Source organism: Mesoplodon bidens, assembly GCF_964165515.1.
Source record: "Mesoplodon bidens genome assembly, chromosome: 1".
Taxonomy (NCBI): domain Eukaryota; kingdom Metazoa; phylum Chordata; class Mammalia; order Artiodactyla; family Ziphiidae; genus Mesoplodon; species Mesoplodon bidens.
Genome location: NC_138176.1, coordinates 15,967,068 through 15,993,438, shown reverse-complemented (window position 1 = coordinate 15,993,438; position 26,371 = coordinate 15,967,068). Strand labels below are relative to the sequence as shown.

The window sequence follows — 26,371 nt, the reverse complement described above, 5'->3', positions numbered from 1 at the left end:
ATTGGAGTATAGTTGATTTACAATATTGTGTTAGTTTCAGGTATATAGCAAAGTGATTCAGTTATGTGTATATATATATATTCTTTTTTCATATTCTTTTCTATTATAGGTTATTATAAGATATTGAATATAGTTCCCTGTGCTGTATAGTAAATCCTTGTTGCTTATCTATTTTATGTATAGTAGTTTGTATCTGTTAATCCCATACTCCTAATTTATTCCCCCCCCTTTCCTCTTTGTTAACCGTAAGTTTGTTTTCTGTGTCTGTGATTCTGTTTTGTATATAGATTCATTTTTTTTAGATTCTACATATAAATGATATCATATAATGTTTGTCTTTCTCTGTCTGAATTAATATGATAATCTCTAGGTCCAGCCATGTTGCTGCATATGGCAATATTTCATTTTTTTTATGACACCACATCTTCTTAAGCCAGTCATCCAGTCATCTCTTTATGGGCACTTGGGTTTTTTCCATGCCTTAGCTATTGTAAATAGTGTTGCTATGAACATTGGAATGCATGTGTCTTTTCAAATTAGTATTTTTGTCTTTTCTGGGTATATGCCCAGGAGTGGGATTGCTGGATCATATGGTAGCTCTGTTTTTAGTTTTTAAGAAACCTCCATACTGTTTTCCATAGTGACTGCACCAATTTACATTCCCGTCAACAGTGTAGGAGGGTTTCCTTTTCTCCACTCCCTCTCCAGCATTTATTATTTGTAGACTTTTTGATGATAACCTTTTTGACTGGTGTGAGGTAATACCTCATTGTGGCTTTGATTTGCATTTCTATGATGATTAGTGATGTTGAGTATCTTTTCATGTGCCTTTTGGCCATCTCTATGTCTTCTTTGGAGAGATGTCTATTTAGGTCTTATGCCCATTTTTTGATTGGGTTGTTTGTTTTTTTGTTATTGAGTTGTATGAATTGTCTGTATATTTTAGATATTAACCCCTTGTTGGTCACATTGTTTGCACATATTTTCTCCCATTCCATAGGTTGTCTTTTCATTTTGTTGATGATTTCCTTTGCTGGGCAAAAGCTTTTAAGTTTGAATAGGTCCCATTTGTTTATTTTTGCTTTTAATTCTTTTGCGCTGGGGGACTGACCTAAGAAAACATTGATATGCTTTATGTCAGAGAATGTTTTGCCTATGTTCTCTTCTAGAAGTTTTATGGTGTCATGTTTATCTTTAGGTTTTTAAACCATTTTGAGTTTATTTTTATATATGGTGTGAGGGATTTTTCTTATTTCGTGGATTTACATGTAGCTGTTCAGCTTTCCCAGCACCACTTGTTGAAGGGACTGTCTTTTCTCCATTGTGTATTCTTGACTCCTTTGTTGTAGATTATTGGCTGTAGGTGTGTGAATTTATTTCTGGGCTCTCTATTCTGTTGCATTGATCTATATGTCTGTTTTTGTGCCAATACCATGCTGTTTTTTTTGTTTTTTTTTTTTTGCGGTATGCGGGCCCCTCACTGCTGTGGCCTCTCCCGTTGTGGAGCACAGGCTCTGGACGCGCAGGCTCAGTGGCCATGGCTCACGGGCCCAGCCGCTCCGCGGCATATGGGATCCTCCCGGACCAGGGCACGAACCCGTGTCCCCTGCATCGGCAGGCGGACTCTCAACCACTGCGCCACCAGGGAGGCCCTACCATGCTGTTTTGATTACTGTAGCTTTGTAGTGTTGTCTGAAGTCTGAGAAGGTCATGCTTCCAGCTTTGTTCTTTTTCCTCAGGATTGCTTTGGCAATTCTGGATCTTTTGTGGTTCGATATAAATTTTAAGATTATTTGTTCTAGTTCTGTTAAAAATGCCATGCATATTTTGATAGGGATTGCATTAAATCTATAGATTGGTTTGGGTGGTGTGGTCATTTTAACAATATTAATTCTTCCAATCTAAGAGCATGGGATATCTTTTCATTTCTTAGAATCATCTTCAGTTTCCTTTATCAGTGTTCTATAGTTTTCAGTGTATATGTCTTTCACCTCCTTGGTTAAGTTTATTCCTAGGTATTTTAGTTTTTTGATGTGATTTTAAACAAGATTGTTTTTTCACTTTCACTTTCTGATATTTCATTGTTAGTATAAAGAAATGCAACAGATTTCTATATGTTAATCTTGTATCCTGCTTCCTTGCTGAATTCATTTATTAATTCTAATAGTCTTTGTGTGGAGTCTTTAGGGTTCTCTATATATATAGCATATACTGTCATCTGCAAATAATGACAGTTTTATGTCTTTCTTTCCAATTCTTGTGTGATTGCTGTGGCTAAGGCTTCCAGTACTATGTTGAGTAGAAGTGGTGAAAGTGAACATACTTGTCTTGTTCCCTGAATTTAGTGAGAAGGCTCTCAGCTTTTCAACATTGAATATTATTTTGGCTTTTGGTTTGTTGTAAATGGCTTTTATTATGTTAGGATATGTTCTCTCTATACCCAGTTTAGTGAGAGTCTTTATCATGAATGGATGTTGAATTTTATCAAATGCTTTTTCTGCATGTAATGAAATGATCATGTGGTTTTTGTCTTTCCTTTTGTTGGTCGGGTGTATCACATTGATTGACTTGTATATGTTGAACCGTCCTTGCAACCCTGGAATGAATCCAACTTGATCATGGTATATAATTCATTTCATGTATTGTTGGATTCAGTTTGCTATTTTTTTGAGGATTTTTGCATCTATAGTCATCAAAGATATTGGCCTGTAATTTTCTTTTTTTGTAATGTCTTTGTCTGGTTTTAGTATCAGAGTGATGGTGGCTTCATAGAATGACTTCGAGAGTGTCCCTTCCCTTCAGTCTTTTGGAATGGTTTGAGGAGGATGGGTATAAATTCTTCTTTGAATGTTTGGTAGACTTCCCCAGTGAAGCTGTCCAGTCCTGGACTTTAGTTTGCAGGGAGTTTTTGTTTTGTTTTGTTTTGTTCTTACAGATTCTATTTTACTTCTAGTGATCAGCCTATTCAAATTATCTGTTTCTTCTTGCCTCAAATTTGGTAGACTGTGTATTTCTAGAAACTTTTCCGTTTCATGTAGGGTGTCCAGTTTTTTGGCATATAACTCTTCATATTTTTATGCCTTTTTCTTTTATTCTCTTATGACTTTTTGTATTTCTGCAGTGTCAGTTGTTACTTCTCCTCTTTCACTTCTTATTTTGTTTATTTGGGTCCTCTCTCTTTTCTTACTGGTGAGCCTGGCTAGAGGTTTTCAATTTTATCTTTGTGAAACACCAGCTGTTGGTTTTATTGATCTTTTCTATTGTTTTTTGATTTCTGTTTTATTTATTTCCTTTCTGATCTTTATTTCCTTCCTTCTGCTGACTGTAGGTTTTGTTTATTCTTCTTCTTCTAATTCTTTTAGGTGGTAGGTTAGGTTGTTTATTTGAGATTTTTCTTGTGTCTTGAGGAAGGCCTATATTTCTATGAACTTCCCTCTTAGGACTGCTTTTGTTGCCTCTCATGGATTTTGTAAGGTTGTGTTTTTATTGTCATTTGTCTTGAGGTATTTTATGATTTCCTCTTTGATTTCATCATTGACCCATTGGTTTTTTTACTAGCATGCTTTTTAGTCTTCGTGTGATCCTTTTTCCCCCATTTTCCTTTCTGTGGTTGATTTCTAGTTTCATACCATTGTGGTCAGAAAAGATGCTTGAAATAATTTCTATCCTGTTAAATTTGTTGAGGCTTGTTTTGTGTACTGTGTGTATACTATAGTATGTGGTCTATCCTAGAGAATATTCTATGTGTGCTTGAAAAGAATGTGTATTTTGGCCTTTTTGGATGTAGTGTCCTGTAGATATCAACTAACGCCAACTGTTCTGTTGTGTCATTTAGGGTCTCTGTTGCCTTATTGATTTTCTGTCTGGAAGATCTGTCCATTGATGTCAGTGGGGTGTTAAAAATCTCCTACTATCATTATTTTTCTCTTACTTTCTGACTTTATGTCTCCTAGTATTTGTTTTATGTACTTAGGTCCTTGTATATTGGGTGCATATATATATTAATGAGTATGATGTCCTCTTCTTGTATTGATCCCTTTGTCATATAATGTCCTTCTTTGTCTGTCTTTATGGACTTTCTTTTACAGTATTTCTTGTCTGATACGAGCATTGCTACCCCTACTTTCTTGTTGTTTCCATTTGCATGAAATATTTTTTTCCATCCCCTCACTTTCAATCAATATGTGTCTATATGCTGTAAAGTGAGTCTCTTGTAGGCAGCTTATTGTAGGTTCTTATTTTTTAATCCAATCTGCCATTCTGTGTCTGTTGATTGGAGTATTTGTTCCATTGACATTTAAGCTAATTATTGATAAATATGTATTTATTGCCATTTTAAACCTTGTTTTCTAGTTGATTTTATAGTTCTTCTATGTTCATTTCTTCTTTTCATTTTTCTATTTGTGATTTGATGGTTTCCTTTTGTATTATGTTGTTTCTTTTTCTTTTTTGTGAATCTACTGCATGTTTTAAATTTGTGATTATCCTGGTTTTGAAGTATGTCAACCCATAACTACATCTGTTTGCTTTAGACATAGTCATGTAAGTTCAAACACATTCTAAAAAATCTATAGTTTTGTACTCCCCTCCCCCACATTTTGTGATTTTGACGTTCTATCTTACATCCTCGTGTTTATCCTTTTGCTGTTAATTGTAGTTATAATCACGTCTAAAAATTTTTTTGATTGTTTTTAAATTTATGTACTGGCTTATTTAAGTGATCAATCCTGTTATATTTTTGTCTTTCCTATTGTGATTTTCCCTGTCCTATAGATTCTTGCTTCTTTTCTATTTAGAGAAGACCCTTCAATATTTCTTTTAGATTATGTTTAGTATTGCTGTATTCTTCTTGTTTTTGCTTGTCTGAGAAATTCTTTATCTCTTCTTTTATTTTAAATGATAAGCTTGCTGGGTAGAGTATCCTAGGTTGCTGGATTTTCCCTTGCAGGAAGTCCAGTGAGGTGGCAGCTGTCAGCACTGATCTGTCTGCACAGATAGCTAGGAAGCCAGCAGGTGCGTGCTCTTTCTGCGCAGAGTCCAGGCTCCTCCCAGCTTGCAGGGGGGCTTTTCAGGGCAAGGACCTGCCCGTGTGTACCCTCCCTCCTTCACAGATTCCTCCCACAGGCCTCGGATCTGTCCTGATGCCTTTTTTTTTTTTTCTGTCCTACCCAGTTACTTGGGGATCTTTCTTATAGCTTTGGTTGTATAAGAGATCTTCTGCCAGTTTCCAGTTAGTTTTCTGTGAAAACTGTTCCACCTGTAGATGTATTTTTGATTTGTTTGTAGGGGGGAGGTGAGCTCCACTTTGCCATCTTGATCCACCTACAAGCTTAATATCTCTTAAATTCACTTGTACTTTCCATCTCTTTGTTTGCTAAGTGAGATTCAGATATTTTTCTTTTTTTATGGTTTTTAAAAATTTGGGGCTTTTTATCTATTCAGAATGATTTTTTTTGAGAACCCTCCACTGTAAAAATTGTAACTGCATGTTTTGAAGGGTAAATTAAAAATGATTAACTATTTGAACGCAGGTATGAATTGCATTTTTACCACTGCTGAACTAAATGATGATAACTGCTGCTGGTGGGATTGTCACCTAGGCATGCACAGGTCACTTCTTCAGTCCTGCTTTGGCATCTCTTGTTTTTGATCTTTTGCTTCTTTTGTTTTCTTGATTGTTATAGAGGCTTATTTTCTACTTCTGCAGTTTGTTCCTTGAGCAGTTAGTCTAGTCTGCTGGACTTTTCATTTCCATAGGTCTTTTCTTTCACTCTTATGTCTATTGTCACATTTGCCTTCCCTGTGGCTATATATATAGCTCATTTGAACTGATGATGTCTAATAGCAGTTATTTTTGTTCCATAGCTTTTAAAATTATATGCCCTGTATATCCTTGTGGGGAACAGGAGCATTTTACGTTGCCTCAAGGAGCCCTTGTGTTTTCTGGAAATAGTATTTACCTGGCAGTGACCCACTCCTTATGGAAAACAGACTCCTTCTCTACTAACGTTTAATTCTTTTCCATGTTTTTAACCAACAAACATTGAAAGAAACTGCTGTAAATAGGCTTTTAGTAATGTAGTAGTAGGGTGTGTGGGAGGGGTAGTATTCTACAGTCCTATGATTAGGTCTCATTCTTTTGGTGAGCCTGTGCCCCATACTGTTCTGTGAACTTCACTTCACTAGTGCTACTCAGTCTTTTTTTCCACTCTTAGGTGGTACAGCATGGCTTGAGGGAGCTGGAGTTGTATATTTCTCTTCCCCCGACATGAAAGACTAGAGAAGGTTAGAGTTGGTTATTTCCCTTTAGCCAGGTCGGTTAGGCTCTGATAAAACCCCAGTAGTTTAGGCTCTGTTAAATTGTTTCTCCAGGCCTTGGTAAGGAAAACAGTGCTCTGGCATATCTCAGAATTGTTCCTTTTCCCCTCCCATGCTGGAAGCACAAAGGGGTTTTTCTTCGATATTCACTGCGAGGACCTGTTAGAATTAATCTTTCAAAGAGCCAAAAATAAATAAATAAAATAAAATAAAAATAATTGCTCTAATTACGTATAGCTCATACATAGTCTTCAGACTAGCCATAACTTACTCAAAACAGCACAGCCTACAAAAGCTTTCCTATATTATTGTTTTCCATAAGAAAAGAAAAAACATTAGAGTCTTTCAGTTTTTTAGTCTCCATTACAAACTAAAGAATGAATATTCTGTTAATTTTTCAGCAATGCATGTTGCTCTCCACTCTTGAGTAATAACTAAACCAACATTACCTTTTGTAATAGTTTCATACCTAAAATAAAACATGAGAGAATAGAACGCTGCTCTGAATATGACATTTTGTAATTCATTATTAAAGCCTAAAGTCTAATAGATAAAGACACCCTTAATAGTTTGTCATTCAGTCAGTGTAAGAAAGGCAGGGTTCTTTCATCTAGGATTTACCCAGTTGTTTGAAAAGCAATAACAGGTATGTTGTGTTTGAAAATATTTAGGTTTAATTGTACATTATGCTTCTTCAAGACATTTGATTGGTTATCTTTCCTTAAAAAGGTAATCCTAAAATAAATTTTATTTTCCTAGGAGATATCTATAGACTATAAATATAAAGCCTAGATTTATTTTGGGTGCAACCTAGTAAAGATTTACTTCAATTCATCACATGATAGTAAATTAGAATGTCAAGATAGCATACCTAATTTGATATTTTACGTTGTTCCCCATTGATTTCATAGCAACCCAATATAGTTTTGAAGACAATTAGAATAATCTAGTCAATGATACTGTGGGCTAGCTACAATCACAGATAAAAGAGAAATATATCACAGCAAAAAGTCTAGGGAGGAGTATGGTAATATATAAAATATTCAGTTATCTAAGGATATTTTAAATGAAGTGCCATTTAACACCATTTACTGCTTAAAAAAATTTCAAAAAGAAGTATGTTCATATCACTACATTACTTATCTACAGGGTTAACATTAATGACTTGTGTTCAATGACTCAAAGAATATTCTTCCTTTTAAATTTATTATTAAGGAAATATAGGAGATGGGACTCATTCTTCACTTTCTTACATCCAGTCTGTGAAGTGCTCAGCACTGAAAAAATTCATAACAACAAATCATCCTGTAATTGATGAATTCTTTAAACCAGTATTGTATTATCCCTGCACAGCCTGCTATATTGAGTTCCTGATGTTCACTGAGAAGCTTGCACTATTCTTATTTGCAGCTTTCTGAGGAACATTTCTGTTTCCAGTAATATTAAAACACTGAGTGGCAGTTAAGTTATTACCACGACAAAAATGAAATTGAGACTGCCAGAAGTCTACCGTTTTTTTTTTTTTTCCCTCTGAGGTTTTTCTAGCATGCCATTAGAAGGCATCATTCATGGTACTTTGCACCTATGCACTACCTTATATGGATAAATAAGTCCCAAGACAAAGTGTACCTTTGCTAGCAAAACATCAGTGAAACTAATTTTAAAAAGTCTCAGCCTGATATAAGGTACTATGATTGTGAATTAAAAATCTGAAACATCACATAGCAGCTATTATGACTATTATGGCAGACTGTAATATGTTCATCCTTGGAAAAGACATCACAGTATTCGCAGGCTTAGTTGAGGCTCATAGTCTATACGTCAGTTAAACAAAAAAAGGTTGAGCTTCAGTGAGTGATTCTTGAGGTGATATTCTGCAGCCCTGAAAGTCAGAGAGAGCCTGTCCTCCTGGTTGCCTGCTAAGGCGGAGTATCCAGTTTCCATATTCCCATTCAGTTTGGCTCTTTGAGTGAGATTGCTGTTAAACATCACATGGCAGGCAAATGCTAGTATCTTGGACCCTTGGGAAGAGCATTGTCCATGAGAGGCAGTCCAGGTGGGTTCAGCTATCCCAGGGAGTGGGTAAGCATGACTTACACTGGACATTCACAGGAAGATGCAGATTTTTTCCTTGAAGGCCCTCCCTAGGCACAACAAGAACAACTGGCATTGCTCTGGATCACAGACAATGTTGTCTGTAGGCCCCTGGATCAGTCCCAAAAGGTCTTAATACTGGCAAAGTTCTCAGGAGTGTTTAAATGCTGACTTTGTTTTTCTCCCTGTCATGGTACCACACCTTTATTCACCCTCAAGTCAGTCCATTCATCTCCTCTTTGTTCATAATGTATGTTTTATTTGCTTTTGAAGTAATTACTGTCTCTTATTATTACATAAAATGTTTACATTAACTATAGATGACTTTTTACTGTCTTTTTTCAGATATTTATTTTTCTGTTAGCTTGCAATTCTATTTGAATATAAAGTCGTATAACATACTTGTTAATGACGTTCCTGCCATGCAGCTCAAAATTGTTCTGGATTGAGAACCTGTGGACAATGTTTGGAACAGCCTGGTTGTGGCTGGTGCAACGATCCTAGTAATACAGGAAGAGGACACTGCATTGAAGGGTCTTCCCGGGGACCAATGAAGCTTGTTGGAATGCAAAATAATGAGATGGTTCTTGACACCAGTGTTTGTCCTAAAGAGAAGAACTATGAGTGGTCCTTTATCCAGTGTCCAGGTAATAAAAATGTGATGAAAGCAATTTTAGCTTCTGCTCAAGGACACCAAGAATTACTTTCCTTTCTTATAATAAAGATTTCAAAAAAAAACAATGAAAATGAGACTCAAATTTAAAGGATTAAAAAAATTCTTTCCTATGTCCATGTTTGTTGTATAGGTGGTATTATGTTTGGAATCATTAAACAGGCTGACCAGATGCATGGTATATAGTTGTTAGATTTGGTTTTATGTGAACTGTTAAAAGGAAAAAAAATATTGGTTTCATACCAAATTTCTATACTGTAGTGTAGTCTTTTATTGTTTATAATATTATACTATCTTAGAATTCAAAGGCAACTCAGAGGATCCAGTCAGGCTAAGTATGGGAATATTTTGTATAATATCCATGATGGAGTCATTTGACCCTTGGTATTTGGTACCATTCAATTTTGAAGGTCAGTAAAGTTTTTAGAGTTTTTCAAATAGGGAGTCTATTCTTATATAGAATAAAATCAACCTTCTTGAAAAATTAATTTATTCAGTATATTTTTATTGCGTGCCTACTATGTGCAAAGAGTGTTTTACGTGCTAGAGACATAACAATGAAAAAGGTAGACTAAAATCACTGCGTTAATTGAGCCTGTATTCGAGTTGAAATTAATACAATTAATTACACACATATATATGTATATGAAGTTAGATGGTGATAAGTGCTATTAAATAAAGCAAGGAAGGGGGATAAAGCTTGCAATTTAAAAGACTGGTAAGAGAAGATCTCACTTAGAAGTAATGGTTAATAAACACCTCAGGTAGATGAGGGAATGAATCATGTGGCTGTCTGGGGAAAGAGTGTTCCAGAGACACAAAGACTTGGGTGAGATAGTTTATTTACAAGATGAACCTAGGAAGCACAATTGAGGGAATAGAGAGTTTCAAAGACGGGAGAAAAACCAATAATATGTACATTATTAGGCTGGCTACTATACTGGGAAATTTGAGCTCAGACCCACTAGGAACCTATGAAGAACTATGCAGAATGCTTCCCAGAGTTAACCCTCAGGGATTGGGGGTGGGGAATTTATCCACTAACTCTCTTCCATTGATGGTTGAGTGATGCCTCTGGGGGTATTGTATTTCTGAGCTGTGCCAGCATGTCTGATTAATAGCTTATCATGATACCAGTGAACATTCTGAGGCAAAAAAGTGGGGAGATACTGCAGAACTTGCTTTAGGTGCGGCACTGACAGTGTGTTGCACTGAAACCAGATGGACTAAGGGAATGTGGTACTTCTACATAAACTTTGGAATATATGAAAACCAAGAAGAGGGACAAACTATTGATTCATACAACAACATGGCTGAATCTTAAATACCTTTTACTTAGTGAAAGAAGCCAGACCAAAAGGCTACATATTGCACTGTGGAGATGGAAAAGAGATCAGTTATTTGCCAGAAGTAGTAAAGGTAGGGATTGCCTTCAAGGGGACCTCATAATGGAATTTTTTGTGCTGTGGAACTGTTCTTTATGACACTGTGGTAGTTCATAATGACTCTATGCATTTGTCAGACCATGCTGTATACCACAAAGAATGAACTTTCCTGATGGCAAATTAAAAAAAAAAGTCAACCAGCATGTCAGGGGATCCCATAAGGGAATGCAAACTGTGAGAAATAAATTTAACTGTATTACAAATGCCATAACCTCATCAAAATAATGAGCTGACCTAAGTAACCTTGGAAAACAGTGTTTTGGCTGGATACTGTAAAACTAAAGAAATAAACCTACATAAACATTACATTCTGATTGGTAAATTTGTTTCTCACATAGTACAGTTTAACAATTCTAACAATACTTTATATGTTTAGTAGGTTTGGACAAATATATAAATTAATTGTGTTTAATGTGAGCCGGGTTTCCCACTGTCACAGAAAGACATAGACATAGAGAATGGACTTGAGGACACGGGTTGGGAGGGGGAAGTTGGGGCAAAGTGAGAGTGGCATGGACATATATACACTACTGAATGTAAAATAGTTACTAGTGGGAAGCAGCAGCATAGCACAGGGAGATCAGCTCCGTACTTTGTGATGACCCATAAGGAGGATGCCAGGAAGGGTCAAGAGGGAGGGGATATGGGGACATATGTATGCATATGGCTGATTCACTTTGTTGTACAACAGAAGCTAACACAGTATTGTGAAACAATTATATACTCCAGTGAAGATCTATTAAAAAAACATGCGAAGAGTGAAGACTATAAAGAACTCTGTGGGGAATTCCCTGGCGGTCCAGTGGTTAGGACTCCGAGCTTCCACTGCAGGGGCCACGGATTTGATACCTGGTTGGGGAACTAAGATGCCACATGCCATGCGCCATGGCCAAAAGAAAAAAAAAAGAAAAGAAAGAAAAAAGAATCCTGGTATTGGTTTAGAGTATAAGCATGAATTCAAGTTTATTTTAATATTTAATATATATACGCAGAGGTATATATACATATATTTTCTAGCTCAGTTCTCCAAGAGGGCCTGGAAGCCATGATACCCTAGTAGCAATGAGCACATTCAGTGCTCACAATCCTGGTTTCTAAATACCATTTTCCAATGAAAGGAACCAGGGCTCTCTGGAGTAATGGCTGGTTCTAGGGCTGGGGCAGGGAGAACACAAGGTGAACCTGAAGTATTGTTTAATGTCAGAAAGTAAGAAAGTGCTCAAAACAAAATAAAGGAGGATGGGAGCATGTCAAAGGGACACAGCCAACCAGAAAGAGTTCTTAATGGGTCAAATCTGGGCAAAAAATAATGATTGTGTTGGGTTGTAACCCAAAGAACAGAATACATATCCATGATTCTGTAGTGATTTAAGTGATTGAATAGATAATAAATGGGTGAGAATGGATAAATATTCCTTACAGAAAATTCCAAATAATAAATGTAGAATGAATGAGGAAAATAAAAGAATTGCTGTTAGAACCCCACAGTAATAAGTACCGTAAGAATAGTCTTCTTAAGAATGTTCAAATTAGTGGGTGAAACTTTAAGGAGAAAAAATATATTTGTGTAGCTTCCAAATACCTTCCTCAAAAATATTTATCAATTACTGTGGTGGCTTGAACATATGTCCACAAGTACCTTGACACTCATTCCCCTAGGAAGTGGAGCTTAATTTCTCTCGCCTTGAGTGTGAGTTGGACGTGGTGACTCCTAATGAATAGAGTGTAGATGTGGAAAAACTGTAACTTTACAGTGGAGGATGTAAGGCGACATCACCATAAACAAGTGATCAAGGTTAACAACACCAGTAATAAGTCATGTTAATATCACATACCCCCTGATATGATGTGGTGAGAAGGGCACCTCACTTCTGTGGTATCCTTCCCCCAAATCTATAACCCGGTTTAGTCGTCAGAAAACATTAGACAAAACGACATTGAAGGACATTTTACAAAATATTTGACCAGCCCTCTAGAAAAGAATCTGCTTCCAAGCTCATTCACATGTTGGCACAACTCAGTGCCTTGCAGTTGTAGGGCTGAGGTGACTGTTTTCTAGTTGGCTGTCAGCCCGTGAACCCTTCGGCTCTGAAAGAATGCTCACGTTCTCTCCCTCATCCCCCTTCCGTCTCCAGAACTCGCCTTGTAGAGTCTCGACAACTGAAATGGGATCACTCACACTTTGAATCTCCTTCAAGTAGAGACTAATGCCCTTTAAGGGATCATCTGACTGAGTCCATCCAGGATGATGTCCCTTTCTGAAAGCCAACTGTGCCATGTAACAACCTAATCATCAGAATGACTATCCCATCATATGTTCAGGTCCCTGCCACACTCAGGAGGAGGCCATTAGTGTTTGATTAAATACCTGAGGTACTATAACCCAGCTTCATCAAAGCATAAGACTAACCATCATACCATACAGTTTACCCATTTATAGTGTATAACTCGGTGGTTTTTAGTATTCAGAGTTATACAACCATCACTACAGTCAGTTTAAAAACACTTTTATCATCTTTCAAAGAAACCTTGTACTTATTAGCAGTCATGGCCTGTTGAACCACCCCCCACCCTTGTCAGCTATGGATTTACATATCCTGAACATTTTATATAAATTGAGTCATATAATTGTAGTCTTCTTTTACTGGCTTCTTTCACACCGCATAGTGTTTTCAAGGTTTATCCATGTTGTGGCATACAGCAGTGCTTCATTTCTTTTTATTACCAAATAATATTCCATTGTATGACTATACTACATTTTGTTTATTCATTCATCATTTGATGAACATTTGAGTGTTTCTAATTTTTGGTTTTTAAAATAATGCATCTATGAATATTCATGTACAAGTTTATGTGTGGACATATTTTCATTACCTTGGGAATGGAATACCTAGGTCATATGGTAACTATGTTTAACCTTTTGAGGAACTGCCTGACTGTTTCAGAGCTGCTGTGTTATTTTACATTTCCACCAGCAGTGTATGAGGGTTACAATTGCTCTACATCCTTGCCAACATTGCTTATTTCACGTCTTTTTTTTTTAATAGATCTTTATTGCAGTATAATTGCTTCACAATACTGTGTTAGTTTCTGTTGCACAACAAAGTGAATCAGCCATATGCATACACATGTCCCCATATCCCCTCCCTCTTGAGCCTCCCTCCCACCCTCCTTATGGGTCATCACAAAGCACGGAGCTGATCTCCCTGTGCTGTGCTGCTTCTTCCTACTAGCTAACTATTTTACATTCGGTAGTGTATATATGTCGATGCTACTCTCACTTTTCCCCAGCTTCCCCCTCCCACTCCATGTCCTCAAGTCCATTCTCTATGTCTACATCTTTATTCCTGCCTTGCAACTAGGTTCATCAGCACCATTGTTTGTTTGTTTTAGATCCATATATATGCGTTAGCATACTATATTTTTTTCTTTCTGATTTACTTCACTCTCTGTGACAGACTCTAGGTCCATCCACCTCACTACAAGTAACACAATTTTGTTTCTTTTTATCGCTGAGTAATATTCCATTCGCATCGTTTTGATTGTAGTCATCCTTGTGGGTGTGAAGTAGTATCTCATTGTGGTTTTGATTTGCAGCCATTTGGTAGCTAATGATGTTGAACATCTTTTCATGTGTTTATTAGCTATTAGTATTTCTTCTTTTGAGAAATGTCTATCGGATTCTTTGCACATTGTTTAATTGGAGTATTTGTCTTTTTATTATTGAACTGTGAGTGTTCTTTATATATTCTGAATATGTCCCTTACTAAAGATTTACTTGCAATTATTTTCACCCATTCTGTGGGTTGTCTTTCACTTTCTTGATAGTGCCCTTTGAAGCACAAAAGTTTTTTCTTTTCAATAAATTTATTTATTTATTTTTGGCTGTGTTGGGTTTTCATTGCTGTGCGAGGGCTTTCTCTAGTTGTGGCGAGTGGGAGCTACTCTTCCTTGCGGTACGCGGGCTTCTCATTGCAGTGGCTTCTCTTGTTCAGGAGCATGGGCTCTAGGCGCGCAGGCTTCAGTAGTTGTGGCACGCGGGCTCAGTAGTTGTGGCTCGCAGACTCTAGAGCACAGGCTCACTAGTTGTGGCGCATGGGCTTAGTTGCTCTGCGGCATGTGGTATCTTCCTGGACCAGGGATTGAACCTGTGTCCCCTGCATTGGCAGGTGGATTCTTAACCACTGTGCCATCAGGGACGTCCCCACCAAAGTTTTAAATTTTCATGTTTTATCTATTTTTTCTCTTCTCTCTTGTGCTGTTGGTTTCATGCCTGTGAAATCATGTATAATAAAAGATCCCAAAGGTTTTCACCTATGTTTTCTCTTCAGGCTTTAGTAGTTTTAGCTCTTACATTTAGGTCTTTGATCTGAGTTAATTTTTGTGTGTGGTGTGAGATAGGGATCCAGCTTAATTCTTTTGTTCATGGCTATAAGCACCATTTGTTGAAAAGACAGTTTTTTCCTTATTAAATTTATTTTAAATTTTGTATATATATTTTAATCTTAGAAATTGAATTTTAGTCATTTTTATATTTTCCATTTCTCTTCTTCTTATGTTGATATTTTACTCTGTATTCTCGAGTATATGGGGCATACTTTTAATAGCTGTTTTAAAAATCCTTCTCTACTCATCCCAATTGGTATGCCATTTCTTTCTGTTTCTATTGGCGCGTGTGTGTGTATATATATATATATATATATTTTTTTTTTAACTGATTATGGATCAAAATTTCCAGGTTGGTTATTTTTGGTGGTATTATCCTGGACATTGTGATTTTTTCTAGCTTATTCAATTTTGTTCTGTTTCTTTAAGTGTGTTGGACTTTATTCTGGCATTCAGTTGTGTTACTTCAAAAATTGTTTTTAATATTTGTCATGGCCTGTACATAGCAGCCCTAAGTTCAGTGCTAATTTACTTCCACTACTAAGACAGTGCCTTTCTGTGTTCTCCATACAATGCTCTTTGTATTAAAAGGTCTCTCCACTTTGACTCTTGGGAGTATAAGGTATTCCTAGTCCTACGTGAGTTCCTGACATTGTTTTACTTACTTTTTTCTGATGGTTCTTTCTCCAGCTTCATAGAGTTTCACACTGTGTTCAATTCATTATTTAACCAAAGATTCAAGGGGACCTGTCTATAGATTGCTGTGTGCAACTCTCTCTTCTCTAGTATTTTGCCTCACAAAGTCTAACCACCATGGCCTCCCTGAACTTTGCTCTTTGGTTCCTCAACTAGACGAGGGTTTGGGTTTTCCTCCCTGGGCTGCATCCTCAAATCTGCCTCCAGATAGCAAGCCAGGGCAGTCATATTTTGTCTTCTTTTTCTCAGGGATGCCAATCCTGAGCTGCCTGTTATACTTGAAAGTAGTTGTTTCATATATTTTGTTCAGTTTTCTTATGTTTACACTAGAGGTCAGTTCTCACAGCAGTTAAACCTTCATGGGCAGAAGTGGAAATCTTCTATGTGTTTTTATTTACAGTGAATCTCTTGTAAGCAGAATAAATGTCTTTTTTTTATTGTTGTTGTTGATGTGTTTTTAAAATCTATTCTGATAATCTCTGTCTTTTATCAAATTGTTTAGTCAATTTAGATTTAATATAATATTGGTAATATTGAATTTAGTCCTACCATCATGGTATCAATTAAAAAATTTCCTTTATTTTTTCTCTGTTGTTTGTTCCTCCTTTTGCCTTTTTTTAGATTAATTGAGTGTTTTTAAAGTCCACTTTTATCACTTTTATTGGATTTTTAGCTATACCTCTTTTGTGTTTTTTTTAGTGACTGCTGTAGTGATTGTAATAGTCATCTTTATCTTATCACAGTCTACCTTGAATCAATATTATACTACTTCATGTATAAGGTAAGAATATTACAAAAGTGTAATTCCATTTGCTCTTTTCCTGTTCTTTGTGTGATTACTGCCATATATTTTACTTCTATATATGTTATTAACCACACATTACATTATTTTTTTTACTTTAAAAAGACAATTTTCTTATAAAGAAATCATAATAATAAAAAAAAATCTTTCTATTTACCCATGTATTGACCATTTTCTGTGATCTTCATTTTTCCCTATTGATCTGAATTTCCTTTTGCTATAACATTTCTTTAGCTTGATGAACTTTATGTAACATTTTAAAGTAGTGTGTTTCTCAATTGGGCTATAAATTAGCTTTTATACATCTGAAAAAGTTTTTATTATGTATGTGTGTATCTTCATATTTGAAGGATATTTTTACTGGTAATAGCATTCTAAGTTGACAGATACATTTTTTTCAATAATTTGAAGATGTAATTTCCTTTTCTTCTGGCTTCTACTTTCTCTTAAGAATTCCTCTGTCAGTTTTATTGTTTCTCCTTTGAAAGTAATATGTCTTTTTCTTCCCTCTGACCTTTTAAAATATATTTTTTTCTTAGTTTTTGGATGTTAGCAATTTTAGTGTGATGTACCTAAGTATCATCTTTCTTTTTTAAATTGTGACATGTATTTTTCATCATGTTTGTAAAGTTTTCTGCCATTATCTCTTCAAATATTGCATCTGTCCCATTGTGTCACTCTAGTCTGTATTTCTAAAAGTTTGATTCACTTATGTTAGGCTTTTTCACCATGTTCCTAAGTTTTCTTATTGTCTTGTCTGTATTTTATATCCTTGCACCTCCTCTGATCTATATTTTGATTCACTAATTCTTTCTTTAGATGTTTCCAGTTTTCTCTTAAACCTATTTTTTAATTAGTTATTGTTATTTAACATAGCACACGAGGTTCACTGTATTAAAACAGTTTTACACATGATTCTGCATCATCTATTTTGCTGAATTCTGCTAGGCAGTTCTTCTACCAGTCTATCTTGATTTTTCTCTTGTGGCTCCATTTATCTGGCAGCTTGACTGGTTTTGGATGATCTCAGAATTCTTTACTCACACGTCTGGTGGTTTGAGCTGATTGCTTGATCTAGGGGTCCTCAGGCTGCAAACGATTGTTCTCTGCTGTATTTGGCCTATCATCCTCTGGTGGTGTAGACTGGGATGCTATACATATATGTTTAGAATAGAATTCCAAGAAGGAGAGAGCAGAGTATATATGCCTCTTGAGGCCTAAGCTCAAAATTTCCATACTATTACTTCTGAATTCCACTGTTCTGAAAAAATCTTCATGCCAATGCATGTTCAAATGGTGGGAAAAAATTGTACTTTTTTGATGAGAGCAAGGATAAAGTAATATTATGAATTTTGTACATACAGAGATGTGAAGAATTTGTGTAAATTATTTTTCAGCTCATCTAATTAGTTCTAACTACTTTGTTTGTTTATTGACATATAACTCATATGACATAAAATCCTTCATTTTAAAGTGTACAATTCAGTGGTTTCTAGTATAGTCAGTAGGTGTGCAACTATTACCATCATATAATTCCAGAACACTTTAATTACCCCAAGACAAAATTCCATACCCTTTAACAGTCACTACCTGTTCATCCTTCCCTCTAACACCTGAAAACCACGAATCTACTTTCTTTCTCTGTATATTTGTCTATTCTGGACATTTCATTTAAATGCAATCACATAATGTGCCTTTTAGTGTCTGACTTCTTTCACTTAGCATACGTTTTTAAGGTTCATCCATATCGTAGCATATGTCAGTCCTTTACTTCTTTTTATGGCTGAATAATATTAAATTGCATACCACATATTCATACTCATCAGTTGATGGATCTTCAGCTTATTTCCACTCTTTTGCTGTTATGAATAGTGCTGCTATGAACATTTGTATATGTTTTTGTGTAAACATGTTTTAATTTCTCTTTGGTATGTATCTAGGAGTTGATTTTTTAGTCATATGATAAATGTATATTTAACCTTTTAAGGAATTGCTAGACTTTTTCTAGAGCTACTGTACTATTTTACATTTCTACCAGCAGTGTATTCTAGTTACTCTCCTCACCAATATGGGTTAATACATCATTTTCTTTATTATCCTCCTAGTTGATGTGAAGTGGTAGCTCTTTGTGGTTTTGTTTTGCATTTCCCTTATGACTTTCGGTGTTCTTTTCATGTGCTTATTAGCTACTCATATACTTTCTATGGAAAATGTCTATTCAAATCATTTGCCCACTTTTAAATTGAGGTTTTTTTTTTTAAAATGGTAGAATTGTAAGAGTTATTTATGTGTTCTGGGTATGAGATCCTTATCAGACATATGATTCTCAAATATTTTCCACTGTTCTGTGGGTTGTCTCTTCACTTTCTTGACGGTGTCATTTGAGGCACAGCAGTTTTTTTGATAATGTCCAGTATATCTTTTTTTTTCTGTTAGTTGCTTAAGCTTTAGGTGTCATATATAAGAAACTGTTGTCTAATCTGAAGTCATGAGGATGTACATCTATATATTCTTCTAACATTTTTGTAATTTTAGCTCTTACCTTTAGATTTTTGATCCTTTTTTAGTTAATTTTTATATATGGTCTGAAGTATGGGTCCAGATTTATCCTTCTGCATGTGAATATCAAGCTATCCCGGCACCATTTGTTGAAAAGACTATTTCCCCAGTTAAACTTCTTGACACCCTTGTTGAATATCAATTGATCATAGATGTATGGTATTATTTCTAGACCTAATTCTATTCCATGGTCTGTATGTCTATCCTTATGACAATGGCACATGGTTTGATTACTGTAACTTTGAAGTAGGTTTTGAAATTGGGAATTGTCAGTACTCCAACTCTGTTTTTCTTTATCAAGATTGTGTTGCCTAATCTGAGCCCTCTGTTTCTAAACATGAATTTTAGGATCTGCTTGTCTATTCCTATAAAAAAAGTCTTTTGGAATTTGATTGCATTGAATTTGCAGATCAGTTGGGATGAATTGCTATTTTAATATTAAGTCTTCCAATCCATGAATACAGATGCCTTTTCATTAATTCCTTTTAACAACGTTTTGTAGTTTTCAATGTACAAATCTTGCATTTCTTTGGTTAAATGTATTGTTAAATGTTTTATTCTTTCTGGTGCTATTGTATTTGGTATTTTTTTCTTAATTTCACTTTCAAACTTTTCAGTTTGTAAGTGTATAAAAATACAATAAAACAGATTTTTCTACAATTGATCTGTAGCATTGTTGCAGACAATTATTAGATTAAATAATTTTTTTGGATTTCTTAGTTTTCTTTATGGAACATTATGTCATCTGAAAGTAAAGTTAGTTTTCTTCTTTTTCAGTGTGGTTGCCTTTCATTTCTTTTTCTTGCTTAATTGCCCTGTCCAGAACCTCCAGTACAATACTGAATAGAAGTGACAAGTGAGGACAGTTTTGTCTTGTTCCTGACCTTAAAAAGAAAACTTTCAGTCTTTTACCATTAAATATGATGTTAGCTATGAAGTTTTTATACATGCCCTTTATCAGGTTAAGACAATTCCCTGCTATTCCTAGTTTGTTGAGTATTTTCCATCTATTGAGATGATCTTGTGATCCACCCCCACCCCACTTTATTTCTCTAATAGTATGTTGTCTTGATTGATTTTCATATATTTAAATAATCTTGCATTCCTGGGGTAAATGCAACTTAGTCATGGTGTATAATCCTTTTATATTCTAGTGGATTCAGTTTGCTAGTATTTTGTTGAGAAGTTTTGCAGCTATAATCATAAGAGGTATTGGTCTGGCATCATCTTTTCTTGTGATAAGTTTGTCTTGTCTTTGTATTAGGTTAATACTGGCCTAATAGAATGAGTTAGGAAGTCTTCCCTTTTCTTCTGTGTTTTGGAAATATTTGTGAATAATTGTTAATTCTCCTTAACTGTTTGGTAGAATTCATGAATTAAGCCAGTTGATCTTGGGCTATACTTTTCTGGCACTTTGTTGATTACTAACTCAGTCTTTTTATTGTTATAGCCTGTGCCTATTTTCTGTTTCTCCTCTAGTAAGTCTTGGTAGTTAGTATCTTTCTAAGAATCTCCCCTATCATCTAGGTTATCTAATTTATTGGCATACAGTTGTTCATAGTATTTCCCTATAGACCTTTTCCCCAGTCTTTGTCAGTTGTATGTCTCATCTTTCATTCCTGATTTTAATAATTTGTGTCTTCGTATATTTCTTTGTTAGCCTAGCTAAAGCTTTGTTGATTTTGTTGCACATTACAAAGAACAGTTTGTATTTGGCTTTATTGATTTTCTTTATAGTTTTCATACTCTGAATTTTATTTATTTTCACTCTAATCTTTATTATTTCCTTTCTTCTGCTTGCTTTGAGTTTAGTTTTCTATTAATTTTTTACTTAATAAGGTGCAAAGTTGGTTGATATGAGACCTTTTCTCTTTTTTAATGTAGGCTTTTACAGCCATAATTATTTTTTCTGAGCAGTGTTTTGCTGCATCCTGTAAGTTGTGGTATATTATGCTTTATTTTAATATACCTGAAAGTAATTTTTAATTTTCCTATGATTTGTTTTTTGATCCATTGGTTATTTAGGAATGTGTTGCTTGATTTCCACAATTTGTGATTTTCCCAAATTTTCTGTTACTGATTTCTAATTTTATTCAATTGTGGTTAGAGAACATACTTTATATGACTTCAGTCCTTTTAAATTTATTGAGGTTTGTTTTATGACTAGTATATTGTCTATCCTGAAGAGTTTTTTATGTGCACTTAAGAAGAATGTGTATTCTGCTGCTGTTATGTGGATTTTTCTATTTATGTCTGGTCCAGTTGGTTTATAGTGTTGTCCAAGTCTTCTAATCCCTTGCAAATCATCTGTCTAGTTGTTTGATTCATTATTGACAGTGAGGTATTGACATCTCCAACTATTTTTGTTGAATTCTTTATTTCTGTTTTAATTTCTGTTGGTGTTTGCTTCATGTAGTTTGAGGCTCTGTAAGATGCATGTATGTTTACAATTTTTATATCTTATCGATGGATTGTCCTTTTTGTCATTATAAAATGTCCCTCTTCATCTTCAGTAACATTTGAAAAGTCTATCTGATATTTCTATAGCCATTCCATCTTTCTTGTGGTTGCTGTTTGTATACTATATCTTTTTTCATCCATTCATTTTCAATCTCTTTGTGTATTTAGGTGTGTCTCCTATGAAGGGTACATAGTTAGATCTTTGTCTTTTATCTGGTCTGTCTTTTCTGCCTTTTGATTAAATTATTTGATCTATTCACATTTAATGTTATTTTTGATGCAGTTGGATTTATGTGTGTTATTTTATTTTTTCCCCTGTATATCATGAATTTTCTGTTCTTCCACTCTTCATTTGTTTATTTTTTTGCAGTAAGTGAATATTTTCTATTATAACATTTTAATTTTTAATGATTTTTCATTATATTTTATGAGTTATTTTCTTTCTTTTTTAAAATAAATTTATTTATTTATTTTTTGGCTGCGTTGGGTCTTCATTGCTGTGTGTGGGCTTTCTCTAGTTGTGGTGAGCGGGGGCTACTCTTCATCGTGATGTGCGGGCTTCTCATTAGGTGGCTTCTGTTGTTGCAGAGCATGGGCTCTAGGTGCACGGGCTTCAGTAGTTATGGCACTTGGGCTCAGTAGTTGTGGCTCATAGGCTGTAGAGCGCAGGCTCAGTAGCTGTGGTGCACGGGTTTAGTTGCTCCGTGGCATGTGGGATCTTCCCAGACCAGGGCTCAAACCCATGTCTCCTGCATTGGCAAGCGGATTCTTAACCACTGTGCCACCAGGGAAGTCCATGAGTTATTTTCTTAGTGGTTACTCCAGGGTTTACCATATATAGCTTATCTTATTAAAATATGCTTCAGATTTATGCTAACTTAATTCCAGTGAGATGAAATAATTTTACTCATATATGTCTAGTCTCTTTCTTCCCTTCTTGTGGTATTGTTATATGTATTACATCTGTATATGTTGCAAACCTAACAGTCCATTTTTATAGTTATTATTTATATAGTTTTATGTCTTTTAAAGAATCTGAGGAAAAAAAGGAGGATGAGTGTATACTTACAGCTTTTGTTATATTAATCTTTGTATTAACCATTTTTGGTTTTCTTTGTTCCTGTGGATCTTTGTTTACCATCTAGTAATACCATGTCATATACTTAGCCCAATATAGATTTTCTCTGATACACTTCCTCTGTGGTGTTATTGGGGAATACATTATGTTTTATGTTTTATAGGCCCAACAATACCATTCTTTATATCATTTAAAATACAGTCTTTAAAAATCATGTAAAAGAAGAAAGGAGACAAAAGATATATATTTACTGTCTTTTATAATGACAGTTCTGTTATTGGTGCTCTTTGTTTTCTTTTGTGGAGTTAAATTACTGTCTGGTGTCACATGCTTTCTTCTTGAAGAGCTTCCTTTAGTGTTTCCTGTAAGGCATATCTGCTGATAGTGAATTCTCTCAATTTTTGTTTATCTGTGAATGTTTCACTTTAATTTTTGAAGAGCAGTCTCGATGGATAGAAAATTTTTAGTTGACAGTTTTATTTTCAGGACTTTGCATATATTATCCCACTGGCTACTGACCCTCGTTTTTCCTGATTAAAAGCCAGTTATTAATTTTATTGGGATATTTTTAGGTGAGGAGTCATATTTTCTCTTGCTGCTTTCAAGATTTTCTACTTGTTTTTGGCTTTTATTGTAATGTATTTATTGATCTCTTCATGTTTATTGTACTTAAATTTTGTTAAGCTTCTTGGATGTGTGGATTAACATTTTTATCAAATTTGGGGATTTTTCAGGAATTATTTCTTCAAATAAATTTTAGCCTTCTTTCTCTCTCTCCTATCTTTCCAACAGTCCCATTACACATAGGTTGGTGCACTTAATGGTGTCCTGCATTTAGCTGAGGCTCTGTTTATTTTTCTTCATTCTGTTGTCTCTCTGTACTTCAGCTTCCATGGTCTCTACTGATCTTTCTTCAAATTTGCTAATTCTTCTGCCAGTTCAAATTTACTGTTGAATCTCTAGTGTATTTTTCATTTCAGGTTTTTTAAATGCTTTTATTTTATTTCTGTTAGTATGTGTAGAATTTTATCCACCCCCCCTACTTTTTTTTGGCTGCACTGTGCAGCATGTGAGATCTTAGTTCCCCGACCAGGGATCGAATCCATGCACCCTGCAGTGTAAGTGTGGAGTCTTAACCACTGAACCGCCAGGGAGGTCCCTCATTTCAGTTATTTTACTGTTGTACTTTATAATTCCCATTTGTTCTTTTTTATAATTTCTGTGTTTTTATTGATACTCTCTTTTTGTTGAGACATTGTCATCATACGTAACTTTAGTTCTTTAAGCATAATTTTCTCATTTTTTTCTGCCTTTAATTATTTTGCATATTTTTATTGTTTTCTAATTGTCCTTTTACTCCAATTCTTGGGTTGTCAATTCTCATTTTTATTATCTCTCTTTTGCCTGACTCTTCTTTATGATGCTTTGTGATTTTTCATTTTGAAGTTCAATTCAGTAAGTAGTGTTGTTGTCGTTGTTGTTTTCATTGTCTTTTATTACTGTATCAGAGGCTTGCAAACGAAGGTGTGATGGCCAAACCTGGTTGACTGCCTATTTTTGTAAATAAAGTTTTATTGGATTATAGCTATTATCAATTGTTTGTGTATTGTGTATGGTTACTTTTGTACTGCAGTGGCAGCAGTGGTAGTTGTGAAGAGATTTTATGGTCTGCAAAGCCTAAAATACTTACTATCTTGCAGTTTACAGAATCAAGTTTTTCCAGTTTCTGTTCTGTGTGACCTGAGTTGAAGTATTTCAAGGGTCCATTTATGTCTACTTTTGCATGAGGCTTTTCTTGTTTACAGAACAGGTTTTAACACTATTGTTTGATGTTGGGGTTTCTCTACCATATGGAAAGTGTGAATTTCAACCCAAACCATATGATCAGTATAGGCTTTAAGTTCTCACAAGTGACTTTTGTCTTTCATACATTCTTACCCATGTTAAGGTTCCTTTCTGCTTCTTTGGGCTTGTGATGTATTTTAGTACCTTTTTCACAGATAGGGGCTACAATTGAAGGCTTTAAGCATTTTAAATATGGTTCAGTTTAGCTCTCTAATTTGTGTATGCCAGAGATTATATCTCCTGGCCCTGCTGAGTTTTGAAACCCATACCTACTAGCTGTTGCTAGTCTGTGCCCATGTATAGTAAAGTTCTGTCACTAGCTCACACTTCTCTTTCACATTCTTGTTTTGAATCCCTGTTTTATTTTTAGCAATGATAATTCCCTTTTCTTCTAAAGGGCTATGTTTTGAAAAAAAGTTTTGGGTAAATTTTAGCCTTGATTTTCTGTGTATATTTTTTTTTGAATTTTGTTGAGAATGCCAAACAGATACTTTTCAATGTTTTACATCTGTTTTAGAGAGCACATATTTTTCAAAACGAGGTACTTTATTTGCATATCAAGTGCTGTGTTTTTCATTATGTTTTATTTTCATTTTTTTCTGTTTGTGTGTACATAGATGAGAAGCCATCTGGGCTGGTTTTAAAATTTAAACAAAACAGTATGGATGACTTCTCTTTAGTTTCATTCATGTTCCAGAACCAGGTTGTTATTAGAACCTTTCAAGTAACAGTGTATCCTGGAAGAACTATTAGATACAAGCTTACATTACCTGTTGATCCAACCCCCTAATGGCAGTGGAGAATAAAACATCATCATAGGCTTTACAGTATATCCTTTTCCTGTGTTTGATACAGCCATTATTACATCTGGGTCCTGCTTTCTATAACATGCCTTACCCTTTGCCATTGCTGCCATACTAGTTATAAGCTGCAACGATGACTATCCTTTTTTTGCTGGAAATTTTGCCAGCAGTTAAGTCTAAATTATACCAGCTTTCTGTATGGTATATTCATTACTTGGAACATTAGACTTTGCTGTATCTCATTCTAACAGCTGATATGCTTCTTGGTTGCACTATGGCCCAGAACTGCCTTCAAAACTTGTCGCTTTCAGGAAAGTTACTGTTGAGTGGCATTATGCCAGGAGTTCTCTTTTAATTCCCAGAGGTATAGTAGGTTACTACTTTCTAGTTTTACTTACGTAGTTGTCATCATACCCCAATTCTTGTTGTTTCTGGTAAGTTTTTTTATTATTACAGTGGTAATCTATGAGGAGGATATTAGATGAGATTGGTAAATTTAGTCATTTTATTCAGAAGTTAAGACATTTGTTTTTCTGATGAAAAAATGTAGCCAGGGTTTCATAAAAATGTTTATAGTAACCCATCTCTTATTTTGACTTTTTCAGGTAATGCTTTACGTGTAGTGAGCGCTCAATAAATTTTGTTTTTACCTGAGTGAATTAACCTTAGTGGTTTTACATAAAATTTTCTATGAAAAAGTAACTTAAAATTTTAAGCACAATGTTAAAAAATTAAAGTTATTATTTTTCCTTATTATAAAAGTAATATGAATTTATTGTAGAAAACTGATGATGCAGAAAAATCTTACTAAACTAAGATAACCATCATTAACTTTTCCATGGGCATATTAATACATTTAAAAACAAAATTGTGTTCATTCTAAATATATTGTTTGAATCCTTATTTCACTCAATTTATTATGAATAGTTTTCTTGTTATTAAATTTTCTCCTAGCTGTTTCATAATGTAATATAAAATTTGAAAACTATATTGTAATTTTCTCAGTTTCATAAAGAGGAAGATTACTCAATATTTTTCCATGATGACTGCATGTCATTTCTATACTATGTTGCAATAGAGTTATGCCTCTGAAAATATCTGTAAGATATAGGTATTTGTTTTATACTTTTTTTTTCTTTACTCTTTGATGTTAACTCATGTTGATGACCTTATGCTAGTCTCTTGGGATTTCCCTCTTACTTTCAAATTTTG

At 34.8% G+C, this 26,371-nt stretch overlaps 1 protein-coding gene across 1 annotated transcript in view; it reads left to right on the top strand.

The window, feature by feature from the left end:
• The window catches only part of ATRNL1 (attractin like 1), a 696,121-nt gene that overhangs the window by 169,848 nt on the left and 499,902 nt on the right, over window positions 1-26,371 (top strand). Inside the window, exon 18 of the mRNA XM_081236563.1 lies at window positions 8,841-9,059. Coding sequence (XP_081092689.1) covers window positions 8,841-9,059 — 219 coding nt within the window. The remainder of the gene's footprint in view (window positions 1-8,840; window positions 9,060-26,371) is intronic.